Source organism: Pteropus vampyrus, unplaced genomic scaffold (assembly GCF_000151845.1).
Source record: "Pteropus vampyrus isolate Shadow unplaced genomic scaffold, Pvam_2.0 Scaffold7, whole genome shotgun sequence".
Lineage (NCBI taxonomy): Eukaryota > Metazoa > Chordata > Mammalia > Chiroptera > Pteropodidae > Pteropus > Pteropus vampyrus.
This window is the reverse complement of record NW_011888788.1, coordinates 1,605,781-1,628,583: the sequence shown is the minus strand read 5'-3', so window position 1 is coordinate 1,628,583 and position 22,803 is coordinate 1,605,781. Positions and strand designations below refer to the sequence as shown.

The 22,803-nt window shown below is 37.2% G+C and overlaps 2 protein-coding genes across 2 annotated transcripts; both read right to left on the bottom strand.

Annotated features, from left to right (window-relative positions):
* Positions 1-1,111: 1,111 nt before the first annotated feature.
* On the bottom strand, positions 1,112-22,687 carry LOC111728750 (pantothenate kinase 2, mitochondrial). Its single transcript, XM_023537282.1, has 7 exons — positions 22,648-22,687; positions 12,256-12,465; positions 8,750-9,003; positions 7,541-7,717; positions 4,898-5,021; positions 3,248-3,373; positions 1,112-1,587 (listed from the first exon to the last, which is right to left on the bottom strand). The coding sequence occupies exons 4-7, from the start codon at positions 7,642-7,644 to the stop codon at positions 1,537-1,539; spliced, it is 405 nt and encodes a 134-aa protein (XP_023393050.1). The 5' UTR covers positions 7,645-7,717; positions 8,750-9,003; positions 12,256-12,465; positions 22,648-22,687; the 3' UTR covers positions 1,112-1,536.
* On the bottom strand, positions 10,587-22,797 carry PANK2 (pantothenate kinase 2). The gene is made up of 2 exons (XM_023537289.1): positions 22,648-22,797; positions 10,587-12,465 (listed from the first exon to the last, which is right to left on the bottom strand). Exon 2 carries the CDS (start codon positions 12,218-12,220, stop codon positions 12,098-12,100), a length of 123 nt encoding a protein of 40 aa, XP_023393057.1. The 5' UTR covers positions 12,221-12,465; positions 22,648-22,797; the 3' UTR covers positions 10,587-12,097.
* Positions 22,798-22,803: the final 6 nt, after the last annotated feature.

Sequence of the window (22,803 nt, the reverse complement as noted above, 5' to 3'; positions counted from 1 at the left end):
CTCAGGCCTGCGCCCAGGGGCACTGCAAGGAGTGGCAGCAGAGACCCTGATCCCTGCCGCGTCCCTCCAGCTCTGATGCCTGCACCGGGCCAAAAGCACCAACAAACCGTGTGCCAGAGACTGTACACAAAAGCGGCCACCCTCGGGAAATGGACATGCCATACCCTGCAGGTGGCAGCCCTCAGCTCACACGGCCACCAGCACGGGCCTCTGCTGCCCCCACGCGGCCAACACAGGGGGCTCAAAGGAAGCCCAGCCAACTAGGGACGGCGCCGGCCGTAGCCCCTCCTTCCTGACCCCTCCTCCGTCAGCGACCCAGCCCCGCCCCCCTGCGCCCTTCCGTCCCTAGGAACCTTCCCTCCCAGGAACCTCGCCTGAAACCAATGAGTGCAAGGAGGCTGCAGAGCCTTGGAGTTTCCTTCTAGTTCAAGATGCTCCACACAAACCCTTCGTTACCTTCAACAGTGATGCAGGCACCAAATAATACACAAAATAAGACACAAACGTTGCTCTCTATCTCCAAGGGGAAGGTTTTAAAAATTATTCTGCACAGCAGAAGAAAAAGGTTCAAAGTCAGTCTCTACCAAGACTCCATCTGGAAACCTGTCTCTCCCGTCAAGCTGCCTTTTGAGCCAGACTGCCAGGGAAATCAAGCCTGTGCCTGGGGACAGGCAAACACCAAGACCAAGGGTGGCAGAAAGGCAGGGAGAACTCCTCCCTGCTCCCCATGAATTAATCAATGGACACCTCAATTCCCAGTTTTCTACTAGCATGAAAATATAACCAGATTCTCTCTAGTTCCCTGGAGAAATACTGATTCTAGTAACCCCTTTTGTCTGGTTTTAATCTTCCAGATTATGCTTTTTGTACTTCCTTACTTTCATCAGGTCAGTAATTCCCTCACTACACAAGGAAATTCTGCCCAGGGAAGAAGTGCTGTCTTTCCAAACAGGATTTATGGTGTTAAGTAACCTGGAACTGCCCTTCTAAAAGTTGCTTAATTGTCAACAAAGTTACAAGTATAGAATTAACCTGCCCATGTAGTTTGCAGAACCTTGAAATAAAATATGTTTTTCAATACATTCACACAAAGGCTAAATGCACACCAGAGTTAATGCACTGGAGATGATCTCCAAGACCATGTTGACAAAACTGTGATTAGGTTATAACACGTAGTATCTTCTCTTACATTCAGCAAGTTCAACAAGACACAAAACCAGTCAGCTGAACACTGAAGAGCTCTGCCCTGAAGTGGCTGTGAGTGAAGCACCGCACATTTACAAAGCTACACTGAAGAGCAACTTAAACAGCAAATCCTCACTGCCATGAACATGGTCCGCTTTTCATATATATTTTTTTTTTCCTTACTGGTTACTAGAATTTTTAAGGATTTATCTTGATGTCTTAGAAAAATACACTTGTCCTTTCTTGCTTTGATTCGGGTAGCACACAATCATAAAATTAAGTCTCTTAAAAAAAACAAAAGTTCACGGATCCCATTGTGGAAGTTTCTGGGAACCCCCTCCCCAGGTAACATCAGGGGATCTTCAACAGTTCAAGGAGTGCTCCAACGGCTCCAAAATAACCCTGGAAAAAAAAAATACATGAAAAGTAAGAGCAACTTTCCTTAGAACTATTTAAATTTCCATAAATATAATTACTAGGATTAAAGCCAATACTATCCTTAATTCCTGATACCCATTTCCTGAGCACCCATTTTGCTGAACCCAGTATTTTCGATCCATGTTTGGGAATCCGCAATTGGGAAACTGAAGCTGGGAATTTGAAATACTATTTCTGGTCTGTAGTTGGTTGAACGTGTGATTGTGAAACCCACAGATACAAAGGGCCAACTGTATTTATTGAAAAAAATCCACATATACATAGACCTACTCAGTTCAAACCCATGTTGTTCAAAGTCAATTGTATTTCAAGACTCAGCCCAAAATAATCAAAGTTCCATATGTACAGAAATCAACACTAGCATCAAAGGCCTGAATGAAAATGGAAAACAGAGACAAACAGACTTGCAAGGTTAACCAGAGAGAAAAATTAAGTCAGTAGGTAACAAGAATGACTAAAAATATGAAAACAAAATTTCATAAAGGGTCCATATTATAACTGTGTTGTGAAGAGATAAGTAAAAAAAAGTCAACCTAAAAAAAATCTCCATGTTCTACCTAGGAAAAGGTTCAACAAGGGGTAGAAATTCAGCAGGAGGAAAGTTATACTAAAATACGACATTAAACAAAATTTCTTTTTATTCTAATATAAAACAAAATAAACAGGTCAAAGATCACAAAAAGCAAGATGTATATAAAAGGTATAAAAAACAATAACTTGGTACCGATTTACTAACATAATAACATTAGAAGTCAAAAAGTTAGATGTCTTAAACTAAGCTTTTTGGTACGAGGAATCTGTGTGCTTTGAGTTTTAACTATGAACTTAAAGCAACTGAAAAGGAAAAGCTAACAGCTACCATAAAGGAAAAAAGCAATCTCTATAGCACTTCAAATACTACTTTGATTTCTGTCAATCCATATAAACAGTTAAAATGTAAATATGCACATACAATTCTGAAAATTGTTCATGAGAACAGTCTCTAAAAACCCAATAACACTTAAAATAGTTTAACTGCCCCACAACCAACCAGAGGAAAGTGAGAGCCCCTTCCATAGCTCAGGTTCTATTTTTCCCCAAACTGGAAAAAACAGAAAGGCACTTTCCAATAAAATATCAGGTTTAGCAATTCAATGATTCTTTTCCATTTTGTTATTTCTAGCCTGTCTACATGTTAAGTTTTTATGATATTGTGGTTTTAGTCCTGGAATGTTTTTTACTGATCTATTTGTTTTTAGAACGTATATCTCAAATGACACATGAACTATATATGTATATCAATACATAAAAACTGATGTCAAAAAATGAAAAAAGCAGAACTCAAAGTAAGTGCATATATAAATCAAGTGCAATGGGAAATTCAGAAAATAAGGCATCAGAAATATAGCTAAATATTCAAGACTTCTTTCTTCAAAATTGCTGAAGCTCACAATTAACCAAAAATCACCCTTGTGTTAAATCAGTTAAGAAAAAGCTTTTGAACATTACAATCAAAGTTAAAACCCATATCATACAATTACCAAAATAAGTACAGTAGCCCATTTCACCTATACTTCAAATTCCAACGCAGTGAACTGTATGCCCTTTATGTAGGTAACGTATCACAGGAAGTAAGTCTGCTTACCTCGTGTTCCGAAAAAAGTGCTTTCAATTGTCCCTTGGACCAATAATCCAAAGCATATGCCAAAAGCCGCATGGCGATCGTATTAATTCTCAAGAAATTTCCAACAAATACCACCTGGTTAATGTTCTAAGCACATCAAAAAAAGGCAATTAGTTTTCATCTTAATTTATGTTTGCTGGTAAAAGCTATCCCAAACAGAGACCATGTGCAAAATTTTTAGCAGCAAGCTGACTTCTAATCAAAAAAAGTATTTACATTTAATCCAACTGATCAAGGGCTACTTAAATTTGATCACCAGACAACTCTGGACCCAATTCAAAGCATGCCAAAAAATGTCACAGGAGAAAACAGATTAGGAAAAACATGTATTAAAAATGACAAACAATAACTACTATTAAATAAAAAGTTTTATACAGATAAGTTAAAAAAAATAGTAAGACCCAATTCAAAGAAGGAAAGTGACATAAATAGGCAAATTATACATCACAGAAAAAAATTTCAACCTTGCTAGTTAACAAAAAAGTAAAAGTTTAGACCTATTAAGTGTTAGCAAAACAACTAACTGAAATTCCACCGCCAACATTAGTCAAGGTTGTGGTAAAACTGATCCATTTATTTACTGCTAAAGATGATATAAATTGGTACAGCCTTTGTGCACAGAAAGTATCCTGGCAATACCTATTAAGATTCATAAGCATGGTCATATTTTTTTTAGATGAAAAAATCTCATTCCTAAGTCCCTTATCAAGAATAAAATTCAACCAAGGAATAGCTTCATGCTTAAAAATGCTTTACTACACAGCTATCAAATGCCCAGCCCTACGTGAACGATTTATATAAAAAGACATCAAATATACAGCCATGAAATTTATATTTACAAAACAATATAAAATGGTATGTACACCAAAATCTTAAATACATAAATAAGAACAAGGGAACATGCAATAAAGAAAATAGTGTTAACATATTCAAATGAGGTTTTAATTACTTGATGCTGATACAGTATCTTTTTAATTAAAAAGGAGACAGTCCTTTTGTACCTTTTAAGGTTTTCTTTTTAAGCCACATGCCTATAGAATCTGTTTAAAATAATTTTAAACAAAATGTATAAATAAGGACAAGCTATAAAGCTGCACCAAATGGATACCCACGGGAAGGCCATTCTTGGTTCTTTCATAGCCCTGTACAATGCTGCTTGACCTGAATGCTACAAGGCAGCACTGTAAAGAAGCTGAAAGCACAAAGACAGTTCTACTGCAGTGGAGGGGGTGGCAGGGTAAGCAGTCCTCAGCCTGTTCGGTCTTCTCTCAGCTTCAATGACTTCTCTGGATTCCTTCCAAGGGATTCTAGAGCTCCACAATGAGCATGAAGTCTAGATTCAGCATCACTATCCATCATCACCATCCAACAGTCCCCACCATCTGGAACACTGCCTACACATTGCTACCTCTCTCTACTTTCTCCTCTACTTCTAGATAGCAGCAGTATTTTTCAGTAAGGAAAAAAAAAAGATTACAGGTGAAGAGTTTTAAGTTTGCCAATGAAACAAACTCCGCCACATATGGCCACATTGAGGCCCCAGAGAAGACAAATGTTGTACGCAAGGTGGGGCCCACGTTAGAGCAACTACAGAAATCCACGTCCCCTTACTTCATTAAGGGCACACATTCTTGCGATCGAGCCAATGTTGTTGGTGATAGTGATCAAGGTCGCTCTGGCGAGGTCCTCTTTACTGACAGCCTCTCGCTTCTCCTTGCTCATCATGTTGCCAAAGCTGTGATAAAAAAAAAAAAAAAATTCCCTTTGATAAACCAAAGTCAACACAGGCCAACAAAACTTGAATGTTACTTGATTAAGATAAAAGTGACTTTTAGAGCAATGTTGTTCAAATCTTCAAAATGTTCATTTACAAAATAAAGGAGCATGTGCTCCAAGAGAAATGCAGCCTCAAAGAGAAACCACAAGCACTCGGAGCAAATGGTTTTCCTTGTCCTTTCCACTGAAATCTATCTACTTTTGATACCAGATATTCACACGCTCATAAGATACACTGTAAGGCACCACTGCTCCTTCTGCAACCAGGGAAAGTTGCAGGAAGAATCTCTAGTAGCAATTTCTCCCCAACTGCCCAGCTCTTCTACTGGGCTGAATGGTCACATTCACATCTGGTAAACTGTTTTATTCCAGCAAAACAAAATGCAGACAGCTAAGTCCCAGAGTAAACTACTTAAGAGTTTCAGATTTCCCTAGCAGATCAAGTACTTCAAAGTACCTGACCTGCAGAATTGCTACATTAATAACTCTGAACAAAAACAAACTCAACTAATCAGAAAAAGTGATTCCCAATGAGCAAATGCTGCAAACATAGAAAATGAAATCTACAGCACTTACCAAGTACCTAAAATTAGTAAACGAGCATATATGAGTGCCTTTTCTATTATTAAAAACCATGTGCCCCAATACACACAAAACTTTATATTTCCGAAGAATCCGAAAATGAAATTAAGAAAACGAATTCCATTTATAACAGCATCAAAGAGAATAAAATGCTTAGGGATATATTTAACAAAAGTATAATACTTGTACACTGAAAACTAAAAAACAGTGTTGAAAGAAAGTAAAGATCTAAATAAATGCAAAGACACTCCATCTTCTTGGATGAGAAGACTAGAAAGTATTAAGATAGCAATATTCTCCAAAATGATCTACAGATTCAACACTATCCCTATCAAAATCTGTTGCTTTTTTTAACAGATATTGACAAGCTGATTTTAAAATTCATATAGAAAGTCAAGGGGCCCAGACTAGCCAAAAAAATCTTGAAATAGAACACTAACTTGTTAGACTCACACTACCCAATTCAAAACTTAGTACAAAGTTGCAGTTAATCAAGGTAGTGTGGTACTAGCATAATGAAAAACATCAATAGAACAAAACTTGAGTTCAGAAACAAACCATACATTTATGGTCAACTGATTTTTAACAAAGGGGCCAAAAGAATTCAATCGGGAAAGAATATTCAACAGAAGGTGCTGGGTTGACTATACCAACATGCAAAAAGAATGAATTTAAACCATACACAAAAATTCACTCAAAACGGATCATAGACCTAAACGTAAGAGCTAACTAAAACTATAAAACTCTTATAATAGAGAAGTAAATCTTTGTGATCTTAGGCTAGTCAGTGATTTCTTACATGTAATACCAAAGCATAAGTGATGAAAGTGAAGATAGATAAGATAGACTTCATCTTATCTATTTAAATTTAAAAATTCTATGCTGGAAAGGACACCATAAAGAAAGTGAAAAGACAACCAGCAGAATGGGAGAAAATATTTGCAAACTGTGTATTTGATAAGGGATTTGTATCCAGAACATGTAAGAATCCTTACAACTCAATAATAAGACAAATACTCCAGCTAAAAAATGAAAGACATGAACAGACATTTCTCCAATGAGTTGATAGACAGATAGTCAATAAGTACATGAAAAGATATTCAACATCCTTATTCATCAAAGCAATACAAATCAAAACCATGAGAAATTACTTTATACCTATTAAGGCAGTTAAAATCAAAAAGACAGTAAGAAGTGTTAGCAAGGATATGGAGAAATTTGAACCCTAATATGCTGCAGGTGGGATTGTAAAATGGTGCAGCCACTTTGGAAAACAGTCTGACATTTCCTCAAAAGATTGTACCACATGATCCAGCAATTCCAGTCCTAGGTATATATCCAAGAGAATTATAAAACAGTATGTCTACACAGAGACTTGTACATGTATGTTCGTAGCGGTATTCATAATAACCAAAAGTTGAAATGACCCAAATGTTTATCAACTGAGAAATGGATGTTATACATTCATATAACAGAATATTATTCAGCAATATAAAGGAACAAAGTTCTGATTCATGCCACGACATAGATCAACCTTGAAAATATGCTAAATGAAAGAAGCCAGTCAGAAAAATCACATATTCTATGATACCATTTATATGGAATGTTCAGAACGGGCAAATCTATAGACAGAAAATAAGTTAGTGTTTACCAAGAATTGAGGTGGGGGAATGGGGAGTGATAGCTAATGATACAGGTTTCTTTCTGAGATGATGAAAATACTCTGAAATTGTACTATGGTGATAGCTGTGCAATTCTATAAATATACTAGAAACCACTAAATTGGACACTTTAAACAGGTGACTCTATAGTATGTAAAGCTGTTTAAAAAAGGAAAAGATATACCCAATATTTAATATTTTATTCCTGTGTTTCTTAGAAAACATGCCCCCTTACCTCGAAGCCACAGCCCAGCCTGGCAGTCCAAACCTCTCATAGTCTCCTCCATAAATGTCTCGCACTAGTTTATCCACTTTGGTGCTATCTCCACGAGATGCCATTTCAAGAGCTTCTTCAAAAGTAGTACAGCCAGTAAGCAGACAGCAGAGACCAAAAAAAGTTCCTCCTCCAAGACTGTGATTAAAAACAAACAACATAGTATTATAACATTTTTAAAATTGAACCCAAAACCATGTTCACGTATCAATCCACTCTTGCCTCAACCCAATCATGCAGATGCCACCTGTAAGAAACAAGACTGTGAAAAGGTAAAAACAAGTACCTAATAGACATCTTGGAAGATACATGTTCACGTGCTCCAATAAGCAAAGCAGCAAAACACAGGGCTCACCTCCCCACTCATGTCTCAATTCAGTATGGGCACCTGCTGAGTATAAGGAGCCTCAGGTACAGATCAGCCCACCACATCAAGGACTATGCTGGCACCTCCCCGCTTTCTCCAAGTGCCTGCCCCAAGTCATCCTCATGCGCCCCATCAACACTCTTGCGTCTATGTTTTCCCCCAAAAAATTACTCCACTCATTCTTTAACCAATACCTATTAAAAAACTTGTTTATCTCAATCTCTAGCTCCTTATTTTTCAATTGATCTCTGATCCTTCAACCAAAACGTATTCACTCTCATCTGCCACCAAATTTTCCCTTTTCAGACCACCCTCCCTCAATCATTTTTGTAGTGCTCAGTATGCCTCAACTTCTAGATCGCACACCATCCCAGGGTGGCGGGGAGTGGGGGTGTGGGAGGTGTGCTTGTGTGTGCACGCACACACATATATGTGTACATACACACATGTATGTGTATACATGTATAAAATCTAGACCAATTTCAAAACTAGGATCTTGCCTTGCCTTCTCCTTATACTATCTACCTTTGGTTACTTTATGGTATATGCACGCCATATACTGAGGGCAGGGACTATGGGCTCCATGAGTTGGCTGATGAGATATTTTATATATATAGCAATGAAACCTTGAGCAATAGAGATTAAAGAGATCATGAAATCAGAACTTTCAAAGAGAAACATGTTTGTATAATTCTAGAAAAGTTATATCTTCCACATAATTTTAACATTATATGCAATACCTGAAAACTCAGTGTTAACCCATTATATCAAGAATAAATAATGACTTTTATATAAAAACCTACCTGGTACCAGTGACCCGCTTGTAATTATCTTTGGAATATACTGCTAAGATGCTAACCCCAGAGCCAATGTTCACCAGAAGCAGAGGGTATGGATTTTTCAAATCAAACGGTAACTTCTGACATTTTTCAGAATCAGCAGGGTTTTCAAAGTAATAACATTGTGACCGTCCATTGAATCCAACTGAGTCAATATATAAAATTCCTTTTATTAAGCAATCTAGTTCATCAAGTTTGCAAAGCTGAAGATCACCTATCTGTAATGAGATAAAAATGTTTTCAGACTTTTTAACAAGCCAAACAAATAAAAACTCCATTTAACAAGGTATCCCATCTACAAACCATAAAAATGTTCATAGATGTGTTTTATTTGTGCATGTTTTACAGATCTGTAGACCACAAACATAACTATGGACCGACAAGACAGACTCTTGCTCCCACAGACCCAAATACACTCTACCTACAAACCACTGCAGCAGCTGGAGAAATATGCCAAAAACCTGAGCAGAAAACAAGATGGCTGCTCACAGACATGAAGCAGAAGCATAGCCGAGATCACAGCCCTATCAGAAACCAGGCTCCAAGAAATCCAAGTAATGCAAGGACCTGGTGACACCTGGCGGGAGCCACAAAGACTGACATCTGCCTTCCAAAGAACATCTTCAAAGCTACGGAGCAGTATCAAAGTAGGCTACCCTTTATTATTAATAACCTGAAGCCAAAAAGCTGAAAATGGCCAATTAGAAGGCAAGATTTTTCACTATCTAAACAAGTTACATCTTCTGGAAGACAAGGGGATTTTAGCAGAATCAGAATTTAGAACACTGTTATCAACTTAATTCCATTCAAATAACTATTTTAGGAATTTCATTTAAATAAATTATTATTCCTATTATGTAACACTATACAAAAATTCAGAATAAAAAGGATCTTCATTCCATTAATAATTAAAGTGGAAGGAACTTCAAGACATGTTGTTAGTCAAAAAAGCAAGCTGAGAAACATTTTATAAAATATGATCCAATCTACCTATTTTTAAAACCTATTTTAATGTGCACATATATGTGTCACACAGTCATGCATAAAAAAACTAAAGATATGTAAGCTTTTAAGAGTGGTGACATTGAATATTAAAAAAAAACCTTCCACATTTTACTCCATGAACTTCTAACCCATTTGAATTTTACAAGCATATATACTCAATATATGTGACAAACGTAAAGATGCCTCAATCCCCAAAAAAGGAAAAGGTTTTGTTTACAACCAAAGTCAGCCCTACAAGTTCTCCCCATTTAAGTCACCTCCCATTTGATTACATTTACATGCAATTCATTCTGATTCATAGTGGAAACACAATTAATAGGTAACTTCATCTTAATCTTTAATTAATAATCCCTAATTAAGAATATTAAGTTACTCTTCTGGCCAAACCCAAGCCCTTTAATTGTTCATCGCTGTCTTCATTTCATATCCTCGAGCCCTTCTTGTCAAGACAAATTTAAATACTGACTTCCTGACACTTGAATCTCAAGTGCCAGCATTTTCATTTCTAAGCCAAATCATTTTACACCAGTGTCCTATTATAATCCAAGTAGTATTCTGCCATTATATGCCCAACCAGTATTTCCTTTTATCCTTCCCATAATTTGTGTTATCTTGAAGTGTTCTGTTGTGCTATTACTCCTTATGAATCCCAGCCTAACTGGATATAGTTAGAGGCTGAATGAATGAATGCATAAATCAATTTCACTAACTCAAGTGACTCAACGTAGGTGTTACATCAACGTACAAACTGTCAGGAAATGTGATTCACATTAAAAAAGAAACAGGGTAAATGCAATATTTTTAAAACTATTTCACTGTAGTTTATTAAATATTAGTGACTTCTAATGCACAAACAGGATTTGATAGGCATTTAATTTTCAGTTCTCAAGGCTAATGCTGGTACATACAAATGAGAAACCCCAAAAGCCTAAGAAGCAATTCCTAGGGTCTAAAATACACTTGCACCATCTCCTTAGATTTACCACACAATGCTGAACCTCTGGCAACAGCCTGAATGGTTACCGAATATGTTCCAAAGGGCATCTCTGCAGGGTCCTGGATATAGGGAGGTTTTCTCTCCTTTATCTATCAGTTATAGTCCAGAGTCAACTATGAGGCTTCCGCAAAGAAGGGAAAATTTCTCTCCTCCTGCTGCCTTCCCCTTTACTCGCAGGTAGAAAAGAAACCACTGAAAACCAACAACCAAGAGAAATTCAAGCAAAAAATATAAAACCTGTTTAAAAATTCATTTTTAAAATTCAGTTCTATATTATGACTATGGTCAGTTATGGGAGAAAGTCAGGAGATACAGGACAAAGAAGACACGGTCATAAAATCATACGGCAGGTGCTGTAGGTATAAAAAATAAAAAAAAAAAATAAGGGATTGTAAACTGACAAAGTCCTTGCAATCTGTGAGGTCAACCAAGGGTTGCCTTGCCTAAAAAAATGATTAATTAATTGAAATCATGCGGTGACACATAAGGAGAAAAAGAAATATGGAATATAACACAGGCAAAGGCAGAATCTCAGAACAATAGTCTCACTGGTGGCATTAGAAACATGGTCACTTAAGATATTTTAAATCTATATCACACCCTGAAGGTCAGCGTCTCAGCCAATTCACTTGGCAATTCTCCCACCTACCACCACCTCCACCTTCAAAGGGCCTAACACCACGAGGCCTTGCACACAGTGTTCACTGAATAAAAACCAAATCAAGTGCCCACTGGCACTCCATCTAGTGTCCAGACATGATTCAGAGATGGCTGTTAACAAGTGTGTAGCACAGAAAACATCAGAAGGCATTTGCAAAGAGGAGACTCTGTCATCAACCAACTCTGACTATTCCTGAGGTCTGAAAACCACTGCTTTAGACCAGTTCCTTGTATTTTAAAAAAACCAAGAAGCACTGAAGGGAACAAGAGAAACTATATGGTAGAGGAGGTTCGAAACAAATTTATGACATGAAAAGACAAATTTTAAAAATTATTTTTCAATCTCAATGTTCGAGATTTAATGATATCATTTCTTATAGGTAGTTCCTTACTCTGCTTATTACAGCTTCACTATTTTTTCATACTAAAGAACAATAAATTGCTATGCTTTTAGTGGTTCTGATTTTCATCAACTCATATGAACTGGACAAAAACTATACAACAATCTCTAGGTGGCTATTTTCTGACTGTCACTAAATTATACTTAATTTGACTCAAGAAAATTCAAGTTCCATTAGAGATGGAAATGATTCTACCACTTGCTATAGGTATTATTTTTAACAATCAGATTACCGTAAATTGTATATAAGCTAAAAAATGCATACTGTGAGAAAATCCTGCTCAAATTTGTACGCTCCACCTCCAGTGGCACAAAAGACAGTGTGGAGACTCGAGAAGTTTTTATCTCTGCCCATTTGAATAAAAGCAGGCATGTCATGAGTGGGAAAGCGTATAAAGTGCAGATTGCCTTTGCGTCCACACAGAGTCAGGTCCTTCAGCTCCAGGTGCACATCCCGAATACCCGTGGACCCATAAGCCACATTGGAGGTCAGGTACTTCCGAATGCTTTTAAGACTTTCCACTTCTTCCTCTTCTTCTTCAGCGGTGATGTCTTTGGGTTCGAAATAAACCAGCTTGACCAGGGTTCCACCAATATCCAAGCCAAACCACGGAAAAACTAAATGGGAGGAAAAAAATGTCAGAACAGCTTTTCATGAAAACTAAATTTACACTTACTAGATTAGCAACTTATTTCATACCCTGAGGTTTCTAAGGACTATACAAACAGAAAGGTTTGGGGGAGAAGAAATATGATTGTCTGATTTGGAAGCACATCTTCTAAAAAACATTACAAAGATCAGAAAGAAAAATATTAGAATATTGAGCCAACCCAAACCTCTTATATAGACAAGCCCAAAATGTACTATAACACATTTAAAAAAAAAAAAAGACTACCCATGAACCTCAACTCTGGGGAAAAAAAGATTGAGACTGAAAACCTTCACCCTCCCCTTGGCTTACAGAAGAAATGCTGAGACTTTTCAGTTCTGGTTTAGTACTCAAACTAGGAGTAGAGGAAATGCTCAACCCTATGCAACATAAGCTTCAGTGTTCAATTTCTCTCAAAACAGGATGTCCTAAAAAAAGTTTCCATGGACTTCTGTGCAACAGATGTTTCAAAGTTAATGTTACCAAAAAAATCCTTTCCAAAAAAGGGCTTCAGAAAATTGGATCAAGATAGACTGCATAGATACACATGCATGACTTCTCCTCTCACCTTAAATCCTAGAAATGACAAAGATATAATTTGACATACTATTTTCTAAAATAATTTTGAGAAACAAGAAGTGATACACTCAGCAGAACTAGGCTGATAAGAGCAGTAACTATCCAGAAACCTCAGAAGAATAATGCTATAAAAAACTGACAGAAGCTATAAAGGCGGGGGTAGAATAGAAGTGTTCCATTCAAGCTATAGATGGAATAGCTGCCATGAGGAAATAGGAGCTCTGGTGCAGTCATGGGTGATCTGGTGAGGAAATGCATTTGGCGCAACTGGCCAAGCCAGTCACTTCCTTCTACTGAAAACCACTAGCTAACTCCACCCCCCCAGCCCCACAGAGGCAAAGTCTTCAATGAGCCCAGGCACTTGAGCCCTGAGATTCAGGATAGCACCAAAGTAGCTGCTATTATTCAGAAGAAATGAGTCTATTTCTGGCCATATAACCCATCTCTTCCCTACAATCTATCCTGACTGACTGGTAAACAGACGCTACAATCACTGACAGGAAAACAGCCATCTTCAAAGCAGAGATGATCACTTTTCAAAGTAGAATTACCAAAAGGGAAATCAACACAAAACGAGAAGCTAAACATCTGAAGAAAGAGTTGCAGGGACAAATAGGAGACTTAATCATAAATATCCTCAAAGGTAAAATGAGATCCCATCCATGAAAAATGAATAAACTACCATAAAAAAAAAAAAAGAGAAATGATTGCCAGCTGTGGTGGGGCTTTCAAAACAAAAAAGGCAGGGCGGAGAGACTACTATATACACAAATGAAATCTCAGGCTGAGTGAAAGAAGCCTTACACAAAAAGCTACATACTGTATGATTCCATCTATATGAAACTCTAGAAAATGCAAGCTAATCATTTCTGGATCTGATAGAAAGCAGACCATAGGCTGGGGAGAGGGGGAGCAGGGAAAGACTGCACAGGGGTAACCCAAATCTTGATGGCTGGGGCAAAGGGGTAGCTTCATGGGTGTATATATCTGTCAAAATGCATGGGATTGTAAACTTTAAATGGATGTAGTTTATTGTATGTAAATTATACCTCAATAAAAATACTTTTACAAAAGAAAAAAAGGAGAAAAATTTACTTCCAAAATAAAGCTTAACAAACACATTTAATAAAATAGGCACAAAAAAAAATGGAAAATTATAAGAAATTCTCCTAAAATGTCTCTTGAGTAGATTATGAAAGAAAGTCAGATATAAAGAATGCAGAACCAGAGTCCAACATCTATGTTATATGAGTTCTAGAAATTTTCTAGGACAGATAGGGGTGAAAGGACAGGTTCAAAGATCCACTAAGTGTTAAACAGAATTAATTAGTGGAGAAAGGAGAGACTTGAACACAAAAATGAATTCCTACAAAGATACATACATAAACCACATGAAGACAAAATTAGACTTCATCCACACAGATGCTAGAAGAGCAATAACTTCAAAGTTATAAGGAAAAGTATTCTGAAACTCATATCCAGACAAATCAGCTTTTAACTGGCATTGCAAAAGAAATTTTCACACAGCAAAGAGCTCAACATTTACTACTCAAAGATCTTCTCTGATATAATTTGTAAATATACTCCAATATAATTTTAAAAGCATCCAAGATATGAACTATAAGAAACAATAAGAAAAAGAAGCAACATGCACTGACTTTTAGAAAAATAAGCAATCTGGAACTAAAATACTTAAATGATTTCAACACAGGAAGTAGAACAGGGAAGAGAAAGGAGAGGGAAGTGAAAGCAAGCAGCAGTTCTGTCTTCTTGGGGAAAGGAAGATACAGATTCTCATTAATTCTAAACAAGAATAATGAAGTGACGGTTTAAATGTGTTAAAAATTTATAGGCAACTCCAGAAGAGAAATAAACATTATGATCCTCAAACAAGTACGAAAAAATACCAGTTCAAAAACAAAGAAGAAAAACAGTATGGTAAATACAAAATTAAAAATGGCAGAAATAACTATCAGATAATAAGGTGATCTATTAAACAAAAATATAACTTTGTATCAAAAATATCAAATACACTTTTGTTTCAAATACTCACAAACCGTTCACAAAAATTAACTGCACTAGCTTAAATAACCTCAAATTTAAAAGAATAAAAACTACATTCACTTTTGACAATACCTCAAAATTAGAAATTAATCCAACAGACACAAAAAAATAAATCTATCCCCCTGGAAATTTTTAAACCCACTATTATAAACTCTGAGATTAAAGAGAAAATCAAAACATTTAAAAATGAATGACAATGAGATCACTATACATCAAAAACAGTATGCTACATTCAAGGTGATACTCAAAGAGAAACTTCTAGCCTTAAGTACTTATGAATGTATTCAAAAAGAAGCCTGATTAAAAGGGAATGTCACACACAATTTGAAATGCTAGAAAAATAAAAGACCAAACAGACCCAAATTAGAAGTTATTAAAGATAAAAAGCAAGATATAAAAGAAATTAGAAAAATACATTGTTGTAAACAAAGCCACAGCAGAGCTGATCAATAAAATTAAGCTTTGAAAAAACCATCAGACAAATTTCTGGTAAGCCTATCCAAGAGAAAGAGAAAAAATACAGCTTTTCTTTTTAAAAAAAAGATCAAGAAGATGAAAGAGTATATAACAAAGATTATACAAATAAACCCATATACAACTTTAGAACAATGTTTAAAATGTAAACTAAACAGATCAGCTAGAAGAAACAGAGTACAAAAGGTTGCTCAAAAAAGGTAGAAAACACAGAAATCAAAAACACTGAAAATTGTGAAAAAGTGGTCAAAGATCTATCACCCAAACAACAACAACAAAAAGCATCAGACTCTATGATTTCCAGGTAAACTTTGAAGAGCTTCTAAAGAAGTCATTCTTACTTCATATCAAAACTAGATTGTTCTAGCAGAAAAGTTGCAAAAAGCGGACGGGGGCGGGGGGGGGGGCGGGGAGGAACCAAGCAGTACTAGGAGATTTGGAGAACTCAGGTTTATTATGCACAGTCCCAGAGGAGCTAGCGCTCTGAAGATCTGAGCCAGGAGCTCAGTTGCAACATTGCTTTATAAAACTTATTTGGCATGGGCTGATTGGTTAATTTGTCCTCATATGGTTACAAAGCACTGGGGGAGTTGCTATGGGTTGCAGGAAGTTATAAAGAGTTACAAAGCCCCTGAGTTGCTAGGGGGTACAGGCGGTTACATTTGTTGCTTAGACAGAACAAGCAAAAGGGAAGATGAATCTTTAGTTAATTTTGAGTAAGGCCTCTGCAGCAAGCATATCTACAAAAGAAGAACAAAGAGCTGATTAGCCTTTTGAGTGAAAATTCCTCTTCATTTTCTTACAACATAAACCCCAAAACATGAAATTATTAAATACAATAGAGTTGTGCAGTAGAAGAATACACCAGAGCCAATGGGGATTCTTCTCAAGAATGAAAGGATGGTTTTCACAGTAGAAATTCCAATTAATGAGGCCTGCTTACATTACTAAATCGCAGGAGAAAAACCGATTCGACAGACTCCAAAAAATAAAAATTAAGAAAAATCAATTAAATCAACAGAACTAATGAAAAATTAAGTATTTGAATACAAAAAAATATATAAATACCAACAGCTTTCTCCTAAACAAAACCATAAGAAAATGACATAAAAAATGTACACAACAAAAGCTTCAAAATATTTACAAATAAATTTAATACTAAATATGTATGACAGCTATTAAAATGGTATGTTGAAAGACACAGCAATAGGAAAATGTACCCTGTTCTAAGAAGGAAAATCTTATTAAAATATCCATTCTCCCCAAATTAATAACAATGTCAATATAATTCTAAAGAACACTATGGTTGACTCCCCAGCAGCCATTCCACCTCAATCCCAAGAAGAGTCATGACTTCTTTGTATCAACAAAAATTCCACTGCCAGTGACAGGCCTAACCCAACCTGGCACGAGTCAGGCAAACAAAATCTGTCCTTGGCACCTAAAAGAAAAAAAAAAGTTTCTTCACTCTTAAAAAATCAAGAGCTGGATATTACTGAAGCAAGGAGATTTAATTCCTATTGACCTACTAGTAGTGCCATTCTTTGACCATCAACTTTAGGATGATGTCGACCTTATGGATAGTAAAGGAGAGTTACGGCACTCTGCCAACAAACATATTACATCAACAGGACTGGAACCTGAAATTTTGGCTATACCTAAGACCAATGGAAGATTCTACAATGCAAAAATCTTAAAGCAAATTAAACCTTACTCCTGTTTCCTTAGATTAAAAAATTGGAACATTAGTATACAGCTTTTATGTTTTAAATGATCATCTATTAACAGCCAAACACTATATTAGGACTTACTGAATAACTTATTTAATTATTACAATGACCAATGCAAGTACTATAATGACTCCACTTTATAGGTTAAGAAACTGAAGTATAAAAAAGCCCAAGGTCACAGTCAAGGAAAGGCATAAGTTTCCTAGAGAGTTCTAAGATTTCCTAAATCCTTTAACAAGTATCTTTTAACAAGTAATTATACAAACCTAAGAGCACAGGACACATTCTTGGGTTAATAAAAATAAAAATAAAAAGCAGTTAAATAAAATTCACCATCTTTAAATAATACTTAAGGAAAAATAAGACAAGCAAAGTAAAGTATGTCGGCTCATATATATTTGTTATATCCTTTCTTTAATGTTTCTGGATGTACATATCCAAGAACTAAAAGACACTGAGAGGCATAAGAGGTCCATTAGACACATGCTCTGATAGTGGCTGAGGGAATCATACTCAGACCATACATTCAGCCTGTTCAAAGGGGCTTAGATGCCCATCCTTGACCATGAGACTACTGGATGGAAAAAGGATTCTTGCTATACCATCACATTCCTCATATCTCACCAATAGAACACCTATTTACTACTTCTAACTAATGAGTGCTTCCATTAATTTTCAGATATTTTAGCCTGTCTGCAGCCCTTCGTATATTTCCTAATATTAAGGCCTCCAAAGTATTCAGTCTAGATAATCTATACTTCACTTAGGACACATTTCTAGAAAGAATTTATACTGTCTCTCACAGATTATTTCTATAAAACTATCTTTAGCACAATATCTGTCCCATAATAGTCCCAATGACTGAAATGCTTTCCAATGGGAAATACATGGTTTATAAAAATGTACTCAATTTTAACGCAAGAACTAGATTCTTATACTATGTTATAAAATCAGCAGGCTCAATAAAAACTTTACATTTGGGAAATATAAACATACAATACATAACAGACTACTAAGAAATTGCAAGATGGCTTTCTCTTTAGACAGCAAAACTTAAGCCATTATTTTAAAAGGAGGGATTTCCACACCCTAGTCAATCTTACTGACATAAATTGAGAAAGAAAAGTGACTGAAGATAAAGATACCCCAACTTATGAACCTGAAAAATGCTCACTAAGTTATAAACTTAAGCTCAAGCAACACCATCGATCTTTTAAATGATCAGTTAAAATAGCCATTCTTTCCACTCCCTGATAAGGTCCTCTCCAAAAGCCTCCAGTATATTATCCTGTTCCTTCTCTCTTCCTTTTAACACGTATTTAAGCAAATATTTTTAATAGCATACATCTCTTCTTGCTTATGGTCCTCCCAAATAAAGAGAAGGCAGGAATTACAACACTGAACAATCATATTATCTAAATGCATGATTCATAAATACAGTTCCTAAAATAACATACTGTACCATTTTACACAGCTCCACAACTGAACTATTTTAAAGCCTTGCTTAATGTTTTATGATTTACATCCAAAAGAGAGACCATATAAAAAGCATTCTCCTCCATTCTGTCTCTCAAAAATGGGATATGAGCAACAGAAATCTAAGTTTTTCCTAAGCTCCCAGTGGGCAGCCCTTCCAAACTCCCTCACTGAAGATGTAACACTGCATCTAATAAAGGGCAGTGTCCCAGGGCCCCAGCACCAGTTCCATTCTGCCAACACTGATACTCCCCCAAAAACCAAGGAAAAGCAATCCATTTTCTAGTTTAATATTGTCAAGCTACAAACAAAAGCTTTATTTTCTAAACTAATGGAGGTTAACGATATTCTATGATTGAGATGAGTCCAAAATCAGTTAAGTCCCAAAGATCTCCCAAGCAGCTACAACATGCTTGCAAGTCACCTTGAAAGATCCAGCTGTCCTCACACTGCCATAGAGCACTCTGATCCCAGGGTTTCCACACATCCTGCACATCTGCTGCACATCTGGGGCCCTTGATTAAAATGCATGTTCTCCTGTTACATGAGCATATGTTATCTGTCAAAAATTGTATTTTACTATATGTAATTATGCCTCATTAAAATTTTAAAAATTAAAATATGCATGTTCTTAGACCCCTTTATAGATCTGAGGGGTTTTTTTTAAAAGCTTCTGAGTGATTCCATGTAAGACCACTGCTCTGGATTACACTGTGTGTACCATCCCCCATTCCAAAATGGGGAGGTCAAGATCACTGGGTCTGAAGTCAGACACCTAGAATCAAAACACAACTAACTCACTAAATGCCCTTGGACAAAAGAGACAATTTCAATGAGTCCGTTTTCTTATCTGGAAACTGGGAATAAAATTAACTACCTCACAGGATAATTGAGACTTAAATGAGTTTCATAAAATATTTGGCACAGTGTCTAACACAAACGAGTAAGTGCTATATTAACATCATTAGCATCTTCGTTTCCGTCATTTTAAACCAATCTTTACTTGGCATTTCTCTCAGTCCTATGAGACATACTCTGCCTACCCTAAAACTTTTAAAGAACTTCTTAAAGACACACATCTCTAGTATCATCCCTAAAGACTATGATGCATTAAGTCTGAGATGGAGACAGGTTTGAGAATCACACTGCTTTAGGGAACATGTGTGGAAGAACATGACTATAACCAGAACCCACAAGAATCCCTAAGAGAAACTGAATAGCTCCTTCTAGTTTCAAATGACAACTAGTCTCCTACCTTTAGACAAATAATGTAATTATATCAGACCATTTTCTAAAATCAAAAGGTAGCTCCACCCCATACCCAACTTTCTCAACAACTAATACAGAAAGATTTAGTCTTACTGAATTTTCTCAAAGACCAAAGTACAGCTGCCCCATGAACAATGTGCCGGCGGGGAGGGGAGTAGTGGAGAACAACCCTCATGCAGTTGAAAATCCATATAACTTTCAACTCCCCCAAAATTTAACTGTCCCTCATTATCTAAGGGGGAGTGGTTCCAGGACCCCCCAGGGATACCTAACTACAAGGACGCTCAAGTACCCTATATAAAATGGCAGAGACCAATGCAGTCAGCCACTCCGCATCGTGAACAGAAAACAGTACAGGTATTTATTGAAAAAAATCCTAAGTGGACCCGTGCCAGTTCAAACCCATGTTGTTCTAGGGTCAACTATATATTCCTAGAGGGTTCAGCAGCCAACAGGCTGACTCGCCATCTAAAAAGGTGCACCCAGGCACAGTACAGAAAGAGCAAATGAGAAGAACAAGACTTTGTTTATTTTTTTAGCAGGTCTCATTATCTAAGAGACACCAAATGACGAATTAATATTTGTTTTAATTCCTAAAAGAAGTTTCAAAACCACTTTATATACTACACTCCTACACACATAAGGTCTAAACCAGTGTTTTTCAGAGTGGTCTTTGAGTACCTGTATCTAATTGATAAGAAAGGCTTCTCAGAACTCTCTCCAGATTCTGATTCAAAAGAGAGAACTGGACCCATGGAATCTGCATTTTTAACTCCCCAGGTCATTTTTATGCTCAAAATTTGGAAGTAGCTAGAAATTTTCACTTCAAGTATGAGAACCTTGAACACAAAAGATCATGATTATGCCTGGTCTTACAGCATTGAAATAATAGCTACTAGAACATAAACAATCCATAAAGTACAGTGGCTAAAAGCAGATGCTACAAAGCTAGATAGAATTCCTTAGTTTACAGTTCTATTCCACCATTCACTAGCAACTTGACACTGGGCAAATGTGCCCCAGTTTTTTCATCTGTAAAATGAAATACTACCACCTACCTCAGAGCTATCTGTAAAATGAAATACTACCACCTACCTCAAAGCTCTCAGAAGAGCACCTGAAAAAAATTTTCATTAAAAAAAAAATTTTAGAGTGCCTGATCCGTGCAAACACCCAAAATACAATATAGAATCCTTGTGACCAATGACCGCGAACAGCTGGCTATATTATATGACTGTGATTCTTATTTGCTGAATCTCTGGAATTTGCATCCATATCCAATAATGTAGTACAAAACCATGAAGCAACTAATGCTTTGCATTGCTTAAAAATCAGGTGCTTCTCAAATAAAACACAAACCAGGTAACTAGCTCTAAAAATGGTATCAGTTAAGAGCAAATAACCTGTTTCCCAAATCTCTTTCAAGAGGCTAGGAAAAGACAAAAACGTTGAAAACTCTCAAACTTTTCATAGCAAAATAGGGCTCTATTTAATCATCCAAATCATAAAAGTTATAAGTAAAGCAAATGAGTGGTAGGACTGGGGTACAAGACCACCCAATAAACACCTCACACTCATCATACCACTTTCTCTCACTCATAATCTGCATTTAAAACAAGTTGATAGCCTGAAATAGGAATTTGGCTACAACGGCAAGTCTAACCATATGTAAAATGTCACTATATTATAAGGTTCATTAAATTAGACTATAAGGACAGTGGATACTTTCAACAGTAGCAATGACTGCTAGAAAGACGATCTGAACTGAAGACCTATAATGGGGAGAAAATATTTGGACTAGATGTGAACACAGAAAAAAAAATCTTAATAATAAAATGGAGAGATCGATTCTCTGGCAAGAGCATGTGAAACTCCCAAGAAGAAATTCAGGAAACTGTCTTTTCCCTCAAAAAGAAAAAGCCTTAATGCCCAGAATGCTACAGCGCTGAAATCGTTGAATAAAAGCAAATAGATGCAAAGAAAACAGAGGCGGTATCTGGGTGAGAGATGACCCGAATTCTCACGGGAAGAAAAGCAGCCAAAGCTTAGTGCATAGAACATGGAATCCAGTTTAGGGCCTGCAGCTACTCAGGAGGCAGTTAACCATTTTTCCAGGAATCTTGAAATCTCCAGATAAAAAAGATTTAATGTCTTAGCATATTTTGGAAATCCACGGAAAACAGACATTGAGAATTTAATGAATTTGAGGGGAGGGGAGGCAGTGGAAATGACTCAAAAGAAGCCTTCTCCAGGATAAAATCATGCGACTCTCGGGCAAAGAATGCCTGTGGAGCTAAGGAGAGAGGAAGGGTTTGGAAAAGGGCCCTCCACTCCAACAACGAGGTAGCGCGGACAATGCGCCCCGGGGGTCGGGCGGGGGCCGAACTCCGAAGCCACCGCGTTTAGGCGATCCCAGGCCTCCAACCCAGTGTCTGCTCACGCACCAACCTGGGACCACCGTGAGAGGGCACTGTCCCCGCGCGAGCGCGCGGGAAAAAAAGGCGGCCGGGCCGGAAGGGGGCAGGGCGAATCGCGAGGGCGCCCCGCCGGGCACTTACGGGGCCGCTTCTTCTTGAGGCTTTCCACGCGCTGGCGGGAGACCGAGGTAGGTCCGCTGTAGGAGCCGGGCCGGTCCCGCCTTACGCCCTCCGCCGAGGCCCCGACCGCAGGTGCCGACGCGCTGTTCGCCCGGCGCCGCAACGGCTCCCGCCGCC

What these genes read in the sequence shown, in the direction of transcription:
- LOC111728750 (XM_023537282.1), bottom strand. Translation starts at nt 7,644, where the DNA reads ATGGCATCTCGTGGAGATAGCACCAAAGTGGATAAACTAGTGCGAGAC. An exon ending in GGCTGGGCTGTGGCTTCGAG is followed by an intron (nt 5,022 to 7,540) that starts GTAAGGGGGCAT and finishes TTTTTATCACAG; the next exon opens with CTTTGGCAACATGATGAGCA. An exon ending in GAATGTGTGCCCTTAATGAA is followed by an intron (nt 3,374 to 4,897) that starts GTAAGGGGACGT and finishes TGATGTGCTTAG; the next exon opens with AACATTAACCAGGTGGTATT.
- PANK2 (XM_023537289.1), bottom strand. Translation starts at nt 12,220, where the DNA reads ATGCCTGCTTTTATTCAAATGGGCAGAGATAAAAACTTCTCGAGTCTC.